This window comes from Ochotona curzoniae, unplaced genomic scaffold (genome assembly GCF_017591425.1).
Source record: "Ochotona curzoniae isolate NIBS_2020 unplaced genomic scaffold, NIBS_Ocur_1.0 contig_46, whole genome shotgun sequence".
Classification (NCBI taxonomy): Eukaryota; Metazoa; Chordata; class Mammalia; order Lagomorpha; family Ochotonidae; genus Ochotona; species Ochotona curzoniae.
The window spans coordinates 1,717,228-1,729,341 of NW_024466340.1; the positions used below are offsets into that span (position 1 = coordinate 1,717,228).

At 50.5% G+C, this 12,114-nt stretch overlaps 1 protein-coding gene across 1 annotated transcript in view; it reads right to left on the bottom strand.

Annotated features, from left to right (window-relative positions):
* Positions 1–8,487: 8,487 nt before the first annotated feature.
* The window catches only part of RNFT2 (ring finger protein, transmembrane 2), a 39,558-nt gene continuing 35,931 nt past the window's right edge, over positions 8,488–12,114 (bottom strand). The window contains exon 11 of the mRNA XM_040986932.1: positions 8,488–8,622. Within this exon, the coding sequence (XP_040842866.1) occupies positions 8,488–8,622 (135 nt within the window). The remainder of the gene's footprint in view (positions 8,623–12,114) is intronic.

Sequence of the window (12,114 nt, forward strand, 5' to 3'; positions counted from 1 at the left end):
TGCAAAAATGCCACTTCAGAGTCTTTTCTCTTTTCCAGTGTGGGGGACAAAGATCCAGGGTGGTTCTGGAGTATACCCTGGGGGGTTGCAAGGTTGGGAGGGAGTGTTGTTGAGTGGCCCTGCTGACTGCAAGATACAAAGCTGACCCTGGGCACAACATGGCTGCTGACTTTCCTGCCTCTCCCTAACAGTATCCTGGGGGCTGAATTCATAGCCTCCTCCAGACCCCAGGGAATTTTATGGTTTAGGTTTTATAACTGAGAGAGGCAAGAAATAGCTGTGGTCTGGCTGAGGGTGATTTATACAGCAAGGGACACTGGAGGAGGGGCAGGGGTCATTTACATGAAATGCACCAGCATCTCATTGACTGACAGGTCTGAACTTTTTCGTCCCCAGGATAAACTATTATTTTCAGAAATTTCTAGAAGGGCTAAAAAAAAAAATTATGGGACCGAGACTCGGCTGCAGACTCTTCAGGGAGCAGTGGGGTTTAGTTTTTATTTCTTGGCTTTCACTTAAAAAAAAAAAACAATACAAACAGGTGTTATTCTTCTGAGTGGGACACCACAGAATGCATTTTCATGACTGAGATGGAAAATGACTTTCTCAGGCTGTATTCATTCACACAGGTCCAACACTTAGGACAGAGGCATCTGATGGGTGGGTATCACACACCCGCAACAGTATCAGCAGCTCTAAAGCTGTCTAGGGTTGAGTTGGGCAGTGCCCTGCATAGCCAGTGCTGAAGACCACAGGTCCTTCCCCACACAGAGACCTTCAGGGCTGCTGTAAGCTGGGGGCTGCTGTAAGCTGGGGGCTTTTTCTTGTGTTTTCCTAAAAAGCCCTTGAATAAAAAGCACCCCAGAATGACTGAAAGCGAGGGAAGTACCCACCCCAGCTTTGCACTTAGCAGAGCCAACAAGAAAGCCTGTTTCTAGGGAATTTGTTTTTCTTCCTGGCTCCAGCCCGTCCCTTCTGTTGATGTTTGCAGGGGACCAAGGACCAAGCAGGGGCTTCAGAGAGCAGCAGGCGACAGCCCTCATCACCTCTTCCCCCTGCTATGTTTAGTCACTTCCCTAGTCAGACTCAGCTCTGACTCATCCTATTCCTGGGTTGGGGGCTTCCCTTGCTGTTGTTTTACACAGTCACAGTTCCCTGCTGGTCACCTAGACACAGGGGAAGGGTGAAAGGATTTATTTTCCAATGCTGATTTGTCTCTTAGCATATGGCGCTTCCCCTGCGGGGTGTAAACTTCAAAGGCACGGGTTGGCATTCTGATTTGGATAGCACTGGAGCCACACTGCTGAGGACCCTGGGCACCCACTACCTTCCAGGGCGGAGCCTCACAGCCAAGTCCCTTGTACATATCCTCATGTCTTGTTAGAAGCCGTGTATTTACCAAATCCTGGCTTTTTCTTGCACATCATTCATTGGAGTGCACTTCTCGACTGCCCCGATTTTTGTAAAGGGGTTGTTTTTAATGTTTGTTTTTATATGAGATTTGACCTTGTGGTGGACATTTGTATTAGGACATGGGGGCATGATGGATATATGTATATATCATCTGCACTGCCTCTTGTTGCATTACTTGGATTGCATGAGATAGTGGGGGGTGTTATTTTTTTTCTTAAAAAAAAAAAAAAAAAACCACATTTCTACCCTGTGCAAAGTGCTGGCACCACCCCTTACATCCTGCCTGTCTCTCCTTTTCTCTCTGGCTGCCAAGGAGCCATTGATTTTGATTAGTTTCGCTGCAGAGCGTCTGTGAAGAGAGAGGGAGGGAGGGAGGCTTTGAAATAAATTTTAAAAAAGACCTCATCTCGGGTTTCAGCAGACAGCAGTGTGTGTGTGTGTGCGTGTGTGTGTGTCCATGCAAAGCCAATGGAGGACTCTGAGATCATCGGTTTGGGAGCTTGCTGCATAATGAGGTGAAGGCTGTTCGCCTCCTTCCTGATGGTGCTACCTGCTCTCAAAGGGCAGGGATCTGGGAGCCACAGGGACTGAAACCCCCTGGGGACTGCACCATTCCAATGAGATCCACTCCCTTCTGGAGGCTTCTCTTCTCTACCCCAACCCCCACAAGCCTGTATGACCTCTTTTCAAATGTGAGTTTCCAGGTCCTATTCCCTTTGTCATAGATGCAGCCCGAGTAATTCATTAGCCCTCTTGGCTGCTGTCCATGGTCCTGAACTGTAGGTGTCTCCCAGAGCCGGATTCTTGGTGCCCTGTCCCTCATTCTTTCATTGAGAACGTGAAGTCTTTCTTTTCCATCGTTTCCAATGGATCCCTTTTGTTCCAATTCAATGGGGGAAATGGCTGTCACAGAACAAGGGAGCTGTACTATTTATATAGCTGATCTCATATAGTCCTAACTGGATGCATGTTTCTTGCCGGAACAAAATATCACACTCGCTCACTGAGAAACTGGGGGAGTCCTCTTCCATCCACCTCCCACACAAGTATCTTTTAAGGACACTGGCTCACCAGGGTGGGTTTTTTTGAGTGTCCATCTGGTATCAGAAGCTGCAGTGATCAGAACACAGGTTTTGTTCCTGTGTGTTGATAGCAGCTTTCTGTTCTGAATGTTCCCTTAAGTCACCCTGTACAAGCAGAGTCACAAGTTGGTTCCAGGGTGAGGGACATTCTAGCTACAACCCATGGGAGCCAGTTGAAAGGCTTCAAGGAGGGAGGACACTGATGTCAAAGTGTCGTTTTAAAGCGTAAACTGTGAGATTATTGTTTTAAATTTCCATTCATTTAACACATATTTGCTGGGCATCTACAATGTGCCACGTTTGAATTCCATCTCAGAAGAGAGTTCACTTCTTGAGGGTGGAGGGGCAGCCCTGTTTGGAACCAGACCATGTGAAATGTTCCTGTCTGGTCTTGTTCACAATTTTGAACAGATTTCTCAGGTCACCATTGTGATCCCCCTGTTTTGCTGGCAGGTTGCTACATAGTATTTGCTTAGAGCCACATTGTCAGCTGACGGTGATGAAAAGGCATGCAACGGTGACTCACCCTGGCATGGAAAGGCTGGTCCTTGCATCTTCCCACAGTAATCACACCACTCTTCTGTGAGTGCTTGCCACTGCTGAGTACTGTGCCACGTGTTCATGGTCTCTCCTTTTGGGAGGCCTTGTGCCTGCTCCAGCAAACATTACCATCTTCATTCTCCTTTCACAGTCATGGAAGCTGAGGGTTAGCAACCTAGCAGTAAAGAGGCTGGGCCAAGATTTCAATTTGGGTCCATGAGCTGGCTGCTCTGCTCTTCTGGATCCCTTCAGGATGTGATTCCCTAGCATGGCTGGTTCAAGGTTGAGCACAGTTCATGTGGCCCAGCAGGGGGTCCTGGGGAGCTCTTCTGGACACAGTGTCACCAGTAATGACACCCAGGGCAGGCTAAATGGTTTAGTAGTGATCTTGATATATTCACTCCTTATTTGCTGCATTCCTGATTTCTACAAGGTCCTGGGAAGGAGCATTTAACTTACTACAGCTCTCTCCAATTTACTTCCCAGAACATGGGAAACTTTACTTACCTCCTCCTAGCCCCCTTCTCCCAACTGCACTCCTAAGTTACTCCCGCAAGGTCTTTTGCACTATAAACCAAGGAGCCTGTGTGCATGTCAGGGATGGCTGGCTGTGAGGGCAATGGGAACCTCGGTGAGGCCTCTGGCCCAGCCGCGGAGGCAATAAAGCTTGGGGACATTCCGTTCTGGGTTCTGATGTTGATGGGTCATTGTGCTCTTTTGTAAGAGGAATTTCATACCTTGGAGATGCTTTGTACATATTTGTAATGACTTTATTATAAAAAAAAAAACTGATTGTGCACTTCCAGTCAAAGGCCTTTGTGTTTTTATTTCCCCTTGGGAGGTTGGTCCACAAACCCTGGGAGAACCCCTGTCCTTGGGTCTTATACACTTGAGTCTTGCTGGGGCAGAAGCCTCTAATTCCTGAGAACTCTTCAAAGGGAGGTTTACCTTGAAACAATCCTCTTGGATTGGGTAAAAGTTTGGGGGAATTTGCCCAACAACACAAGGTCAGTATATAAAATCACCATTTGTGCATGGCATCACGTGGATAAGCTAATGAGCTTGTGGACGAATGTCCTTAATTATGCCTCATCAGCCACCATGGTTGGGCCGTTTTATCTGCATTCACCTGATCAGAGACAGGCCAAAATACCAGGTCACTTCCTGAGAATGGTGGGTGGGCTGAAAGCAGGTTGGCCTTTTCTTTCTAAAGAAAGGACAGGCCTTTTCCTTTCAAAACTTACCCTAATTCCTAGCTGCAGGGCTCAACATTTCACCCAAGCTGGCCACAGGTCCACATGCCACAGGGTATAACTGCTGGTTTGGGGATAGGTGGATGCAAGCCCATCTCAGGACTCTTGCTGGAGCTCTGGGATGAAGAAGACTCCTTTTGTTGGGGTGACTAAGCTGTTAGGTCATACACACAGGGCTTCTGGGGGTCATCCTGCCACCCACAAGACCCCAACTGCTTGAAAACCAAACTGAGGGAAAGTCAAGGAATAGAGACAGGATTCTTTCATTCCTGCAGCCCTGAATCTAGCTGTACCCATTTGTTTCTCTTCCTTGAAACAAATATATTTGAGTTGGTTTCATTTTTTAATTTTTATTTTATTTATGTGAAAAGCAAAGACAGAGAAATTATCCATCCATTGGGCCCCAAAACAGTTCGGGCTGAGCCAGGCATTCCATCAGAGTCTCCCACATAGGTGGCAGGAATCTAAACACTCAGGCCATCATCTGCCTTACCAGGTGCATTAGCAGGGAACTGGATCAGAGGCAGAGTAGCCAGGACTCAAACCAGCTCTCTAATAAAAGTATGCCAGCATCATAGGCATTGCACTACAATGCCAGCCCCACTTATGAGCTGATTTTGGACAGTGGCAACCGAAATGTTCTGCCTGTTTCCGTGGCCAGTGTCATCATGTTGTCTTCAGAGGCACAGTCACCTAATGCCATCAGCATATTTACATAGCCATTCCAATCTGGCAAACCCTTCTTAAAACAATCCATACATTCTGGGGCCAATCAGTAGCTAACTCCTACAGTAGGCAATATAAGTACAGTAATGAAGCCCCATTACATTCTTTTTGCCACTTTTGTATTCTGATCCTGTATATGCGTATGCTCTGTCAGCCCCTGAGAACTCCGGAGCTTGCCCTTGGACACGGGGCACTCTTCAGTGAACACCCCAAAGTGCCTGGGAGGTTTCCCATCCACCCAGAGCCAACTGGCTGGTGTGTGTTCTCGAATACAAAAGCCAGGGGCCGGTGACACAGGCTTTTGGTGCAGTGGTTAAGATGCTGGTTGGGATACCCGTAATCCCTACCAGAATGTCTGAGTTCAAGTCCTTACTCCCCTTCCAGACCAGCTTCTTGACTATGCACACCTGAGAGGCAGCAAGTAACTGTCCAAGTTTTGGTCCCCAGTATCCATGAAGGAGACCTGGATGGAGTTTCTGGCTTCAGCCGGCTGGAGCAGGTCTTTAGGGAGAACCAGCTGATGGGAACTCATCAATTTCTGAATCAGTGGACAGAAAGTCTGTCTCTCCCACTCTTCCTTTCAAACAAAACAAATTAACAAACAAACAAACAAAAAAACCCCACAGTAAACCCCCATTGTGGGTGGGGACAATCTTTGAGACAGCTCCCCACGGGACCCAGCTGAGACTGGGACTCCTAGCCTGGCCTTCTCTACTTCCCACTTCACTTCATTCATTCCCTTGCTGGTTTCTCCTGGGAGCACCTCCTAAGTCAGTCCCGCACACTTCGCCAGAACCTTCGAAAGATCATCTACCCATCCCACCACACGCTTCTCTCCCCATCTCAGTCAGTGTGGTTTCTTCAGTAGTTGGGAGATCAAGACTAGGAACATAACCATGTCACCACAAGATCTTTACTGTCAGCAGACACTAACAAACGGCAGGCACTGTCTGGCCCACAGCACAAAGCTTAGAGATCCTAGGATTCCCATCCTTGGCCTTCTCAGCAGCCTGCATGGCTCCCTAAGCCTCAGTCTCTTCTTCTCCAATGATGCTGAACCTGCTCATGCCAGGCCCAAAGGTTGACTTTCTCCCCCCACCCCCCACATTTATTATTTTCAGGATGTGTTGTGTGAATAGGACCATTTCTGAGGACGACATGGAACTACACTGAGTCAGTGAGTTAGAAAACATTAGGCGCAGGATCCTTGGACTCTTGATGCTGATTAATCCTGTTGATGATGACAAAAGTTGCGAGCCAACAGGAGGAGAGCCCATTGTTTTTTTTCAGTGGAGTCTCTTGGTTGCTTCTACCAGTGTCTGGGAATTACTAGACCTACTGCTTGAAAGGCTGCATTAGCCAAGGTCCCCACCTAGATGGAAGTGAAATCCAGCCAGGAAAGACCCTCCAGACAGGACAGCCCCCAGGGATGGGGGAGTGAGTCCAGTCCTAAACTAAACCATCTCACCTGCCCCCGGCTTTCCCCTCCACATGTCATTCTTTACAGTGTTGGGAGTCTGGCTCATTGCAGGACGTTAGAGAAGTTTTTCTTTGGGTCTGGTGAGCTTGTTCACCAGTTCAGACCACTTTGTGCATTGCCTTGATTCTGGTGGATACTCCAGTAGGTTGTCTCCCTGGAGAAGACCACAGAGAGGGACAGTGGCTTACCAGAGCCATGCAGAGTTTCAGGCCTCAGTATTTCAGGTCTGTTGAGACTGCTCCATCACATGCTGGGGCTTCAGTAAGCCCCTTGTGGCTGCCCTCCCTTGTGCTTCTTCAAGGGCGACTTCAAGCTTGGGGAGATCTTCCGGGGCCTCCCTTCAGTTCTTCCTCAATAGGGAAGACCCGAGCAGCCTTGTACCCCCAGCCTGTTTCCCCTCCACTTCCTCTTCCTGCTTGATTACCCACGCAAGTGGGATTGTAACACCATGACCATTGCCATGGCAACAGAGCTTGAAAGATGCCATGGATCCTGGAAGAGATGTCCTGCTGGGGTCCAGCAAGAACCAGGCTGTCAAGCAAAGGAGAAAGTCCAGGGTGGCAGGGCACAGGGGATCAACAGCCTGAGTCTGCTGTGGGGGGAGGAGGTGCTAGCACTGGGGGATTCTTGGGCTCCCCCAGTTTCTCTTGGGACTTATGTGCTCATCTGCTCACTGGCTACATGGATGGCTCTCCCTGCCATGCTGTCCTTGGCACTGGTTCGTGGTGCTGAGGTTGACAATGAGAAGATAGAGTTGGGAGAGGAGAGGTGGGCACAGCTCCAGCAGCTCCTGTGTGGTCACCTGTGCCGGCTCATTCAGATGTCAGAGCAGAGAGAGTTCCACAGGCAGACACAATCTGGCTGGAGACACTGGCAGTGCATTGCTCACAGAGATGACAGGAACAGATTGTGACTGTGCTCTGTGCCACCACCCTGACTCTGAGAAAAACCCTGATGGGGGGGGGGGTCATCCCTGCTACTCTGAAGGCTACGAGGGGAGACAGCAACATCAGCAGGAACTACTGAATGACTTGGGATTTCATGAGGGACAGGACAGAACAGGAGGAAGAGGAGGAGGGAAGAAAAGAAACTCAGGGTCCCCAGGTCTGGGCTGAAGCTGTCCTTTCCTGAAATCCCTTTGGGTTTGGGCACGACAGTCACGGCCAAGGGGAAGAACACAATTCTAAGGGCCACAGCTGTGTGGATGCAGACACAAGGGGATCTCAGGAGGCGGCACTGACTGTCTGTGCTGTGTGCCATCTCTGTACATGGGACACTCATTCTCCCCACCAGAGATGGCCTCTGATAAACCCCTTCAGCCAGGTCTTACCTCTGCAACTTCTGAAGCCAGAAGCCAGGCTGGCCAGACCTGTGCTGCAAATGTAGTCACCACTGCTGGCTGGGTAACCCCAAGAGAGCCATCACACCGAGCTCTGAGCCTCAGTTTCCCTATTTGTCAAATGGGGACAACCAACAGAATCCCCCATCACTGCACTGACAGGAGGTGACTCATACAGGGGGCGGCCTGCTGGGTCTGGCGCACAGAATGTTCACTCCCTTAGGTTGGTTCAGGTACTTGGCAGAGGTCATCTGCCGACATAGTTCACACTAAATGGAGTCTGCAGGACTGGGCCCACAGGCAGAAGGCAGTAACTTCTAGGCTCTGCCCTCGTTTGTACCATCAAGGACTAGGTACCACGTACTAAGATAAAGTAATCAGTTGGTGGGGCCTTCTCACAGCGCCAAGTCCTTGGCATGAAGGGAGAATGGATGACCTACCTGGGAGGAGACTGGAGAGTCTCCTGTCAGGAGGCGGCAGTGCACATGGTTCCATGGCACAGGAGAGGAGGATGAAGGAGGAGAGGATGGGACCTGGGTTGGGGTTGGCACTGCTGAAGGCAGGAGGCAGATGCTAAGTGGTTGACACTGCTTCCAGGAAGTCCTCAGGGCTGGACCTAGGGACGCTGACCCTCCTGCATCTCCCTGGGTGGCCCTAATACACCTGGATGTGTGCGGAGGTGGCCCCATCCTTCCAGCAGCGCAGGGTGTCCACGGCGACTGAGCGGCAGAGTGGGCAGGTGCGCTCGCGATCCAGCCACAGGCAGAGGCACTCCTCGCAGAACACGTGCTGTGGGGACAGCACTCGGCATGACCAAGAGCTCTTTACTGAGCGTCCACCTTGGTCCTAGCGGCTGGAGGTGTGGCCCTCCAGGCAGGGCGACAACCTTCACCACGAGGCCAGGGTAAGCACTAAAGTGAGAGGGCAGAGAAAGGGCATGAGGTGCGTGTGGGAGGGCTCAGGATGTTGAACAAGGTGGCTGGAGGCACTGATGTTTGTGCAAATCTTGAAGGAGGGTGCCGAGGGAGCCCTGATGATATCTGGGAGGGCTCCTGGCAGAGGGGACAGCTTCTGCGAAGGCCCTGAGGTCTGCAGGTCCCTGCTGTGCTAGAGAAAGAGCAAGGAGAGCTGGCTGAGTGTGGATGGGGTGAGGAGATCGGGGAGGCAGCTGCAGGCAGGGCAGGGCCTCATGGGATGTTGTAGGAACTTTGGTTGCTATCCTAAAGGGGAATGTGGAACTCCAGGAGGGGCTCTGAGCAGAGGGTCGATGAGACTGAAGGTAGAAAGTCCCTTTGCCTGCTGGGTTGACAAGAGAACAGTCAAAAGCAAGCAGAGAAACAAGCAAGATCAACAGGCTCCCCCACCCTCTGGCTAGGCCCCAGGGACAAGTGACTTAAGATTTCCGTGCTTCAGTAAAACAGGATAGCACCCTCCCTCTCCTCTCCTCCGCGCCCCCACAGGAAAACAGTGAAAAAACACCTGGAAGGCCTGGCATCTGGCTTGATGCTTAAAGGCACCCATTAAGACGCCCGTATTCCGCACTGGAGCGCATGGGCCCAAGTCCTTGTTCCACTCCTGATTCTAGCTTCTTGCTAACACACGTCATAGCAGGGAGTAGGTAATAGCACAGATACTTGGGTCCCCGTCACCCATAGCAGAGACTTGGATTAGGGTCCCTGGCTCCCTGCTTAGGTCTGGTCCAGCTCCAGATGTTACAGGCACCTTTAGAAGAAGCCAGTAGATGGAAGCTAAGAATCTCTGTGCTTCTTAAACTAACAATCTGTTACCAGGGGACTGGCATTGTGGTAGAGTGGGTAAAGCCGCCACCTGTGATGAGCCATCCCATAGGGGCACTGGTTCAAGTCCTGGTGGTTACACTTCCAATCCAGTTCCTTGCCAATGTGTCTGGGAAAGCAGCAGAACATGACCCAACAGCTTGGACCCTGTGCTGTCCATGTGAAAGACCTGTTACAGGAAGCTCTCTGCTCACAGCCAGCTGTGCCTGCTGTGGCCACGTAGGGAGTGAGCCTGTAGATGGAAGATTTTTCTCTTTTGCTTTCCTCTGTGTTACTCTGCCTTTCAAGTAAATAAATAAATCTTTACAAACAAAAATCAGCCCTGGGAAGACCTGAATCCTGCCAAGAGCCACATGTTGGGGCCTGCAGGTGACAATGGCTGTGGTCAATACCTTATTACATCCTGTTGACAGGGTCCTGATGCAGGGTATGTGGGCCTGCCTTCCTGACCCGCAGATGTGGTGAGGTCATAATTGTTTCTCACTTGAAGTCCGTAGGTGGTGAGGTGATTCGCTGTGCACCATTGTCAAATGATACCGGAACTGCCCAAATCCATATCAGGTGCTCTTGCCTGCTACACTCAACTGTGTGATGTTCACACACGGTGGGTGGCAGGAGCGGGGTTTAAAGCACTTATTTCTGGAAAGTGATATCACTGAAAATATGACATGGACTATCATGACACACACCTCCCCAACTACAAGTCTCTTCATTGCACACCAGCCCAGCCACGACCAGACTTAAACACTAATGCTGAATCACTCCTGCGTGACAGATGACACGCCGCTCAGGACTGTCAACGTTGGTGCTTGGGGTCCTGCTGCTGCTGAGCGAGTGAAGGGAGGAGGGGTCAGAGGCAGGTGTTCAGAGCTCCTGGTGTTTCAGCTCAGCTGAGCACTTGTTCTGAGGAGGTATGGTGTACAGGCTCAACTTGACACAGCACAACCCAAGACCAGGAATTTCCGGGACAAGGACTGTGTTTGTAATGAAACTACTGGGAGACCTCAGAGCAAGAGGCCAAGGCTCATGGGAAGGGCTTGGCCAATGGCGTTAGAGGCTCAGGCTTTAACTCTTGATACAGCTTCCAGGAGCAGTGAGACTGGTTCTTTCAGAGCCCGAGTCTCCTTCTCCAGGAAACAGGGGCTGGCGCTTCCCTGCAAGGTGTCTGGAAGCTGGAGACACACAATGCACACTCTGAGGAATGGGAATCTATTGGAGCCGATGTCCCCCAGTCTGTTGCCTTTCGTTTCACACAACATGAGGAATTCTGAACTCAATGTCATCAAGGCTGTGAGGGCAGTTTGTTTTCTAAACATCTGCTTGCTCTTCCCTGCGGCAAGGAATCCTTCAAATAAAGGGGGTTTCTCATGCTGCTCAAAACGCCCTCTAACTAGGTCACCTGCAGCCTGGTGGGGCCACACCAAAAATACTGGCAGAGTGACAATCTGGGTGAGTGCCCGCGCAGAGTGCTAACCTCTGTACACACTCTGACCTGCCTGCTGAGCATCAACCTGAATCTGTCTCCGAGCCCTGGTTTGTGGTGGGGTGGGGGGATGGGAGCGACACCCTGTCACGGGTTGGTGATCTTTCCTTCCCTTCCTTTCATCCATCCACTTCTTCATTTACTCATCAATCGCCATCAATGCATCCATTCATCTATCCACCTACCACCTACTTACCAACCCATACGTCCATCTATTGTCCACCCACACGGTCATCCTCTCCTTGTACCACAAAGGTACTTACCCCTGCATATCCTCACCCACTCCTCAACCTGCTCACCATCCCATCCATCCAGCTAGCCATCCATCCTTACATCCAATCATCCATGCTACCCATTCAATCATCATCTAATTGATTCATTCATTTACCCACCCGCCCACCCCTTATTCATCATCTACTGAGCCAGAACTGAGGTTTCTGTTACTAAGCAAGACAGGCATGGTTTCTGGTCTCAAGTTCCTTATAGTTTGGCCGAGGGGAAATAGACCCAGTACAACCAGTTACAAAGCACCATTGCTAAGTGTGGCCAAAAGCATGTTCAAGAAGGCAAAGCACAAGGAACTATAGCAGGGAGCACAGCTAGTCCGGGGAGGCAGAGTCAGCTGAGCCATTCATTTATTCATCCCGAGTGAGGTGAGGAACCAGCAAGGCCCTTTCACCCGTGCTGAGTCATCCCCAGCCTTGCTGGCTCAGCAGCAGGGCTAGGCTATGGATGCTCAGCCTGGTGATGGCTGTCGTTAACCACCACTGAGCTGAGACAAGGGCATCTGGTTGTCTGGTTGGAGCCCTCCTAAGGATGTCTAACCCAGCTGAGGGAAGGCATCGTGGAACCAAATGAGAAAAAGGCCCACAGACTGTGGCTGAGAGAGACTGCCAGAGAAGAAAGACTTCTACCTTGACGTCATGTGCAAACAATCCCTGCTCTTGAGAAGGAGACACAGATGGCTCGGGAGGATCTGAAAAGATGCTCAACCAGGCTCAT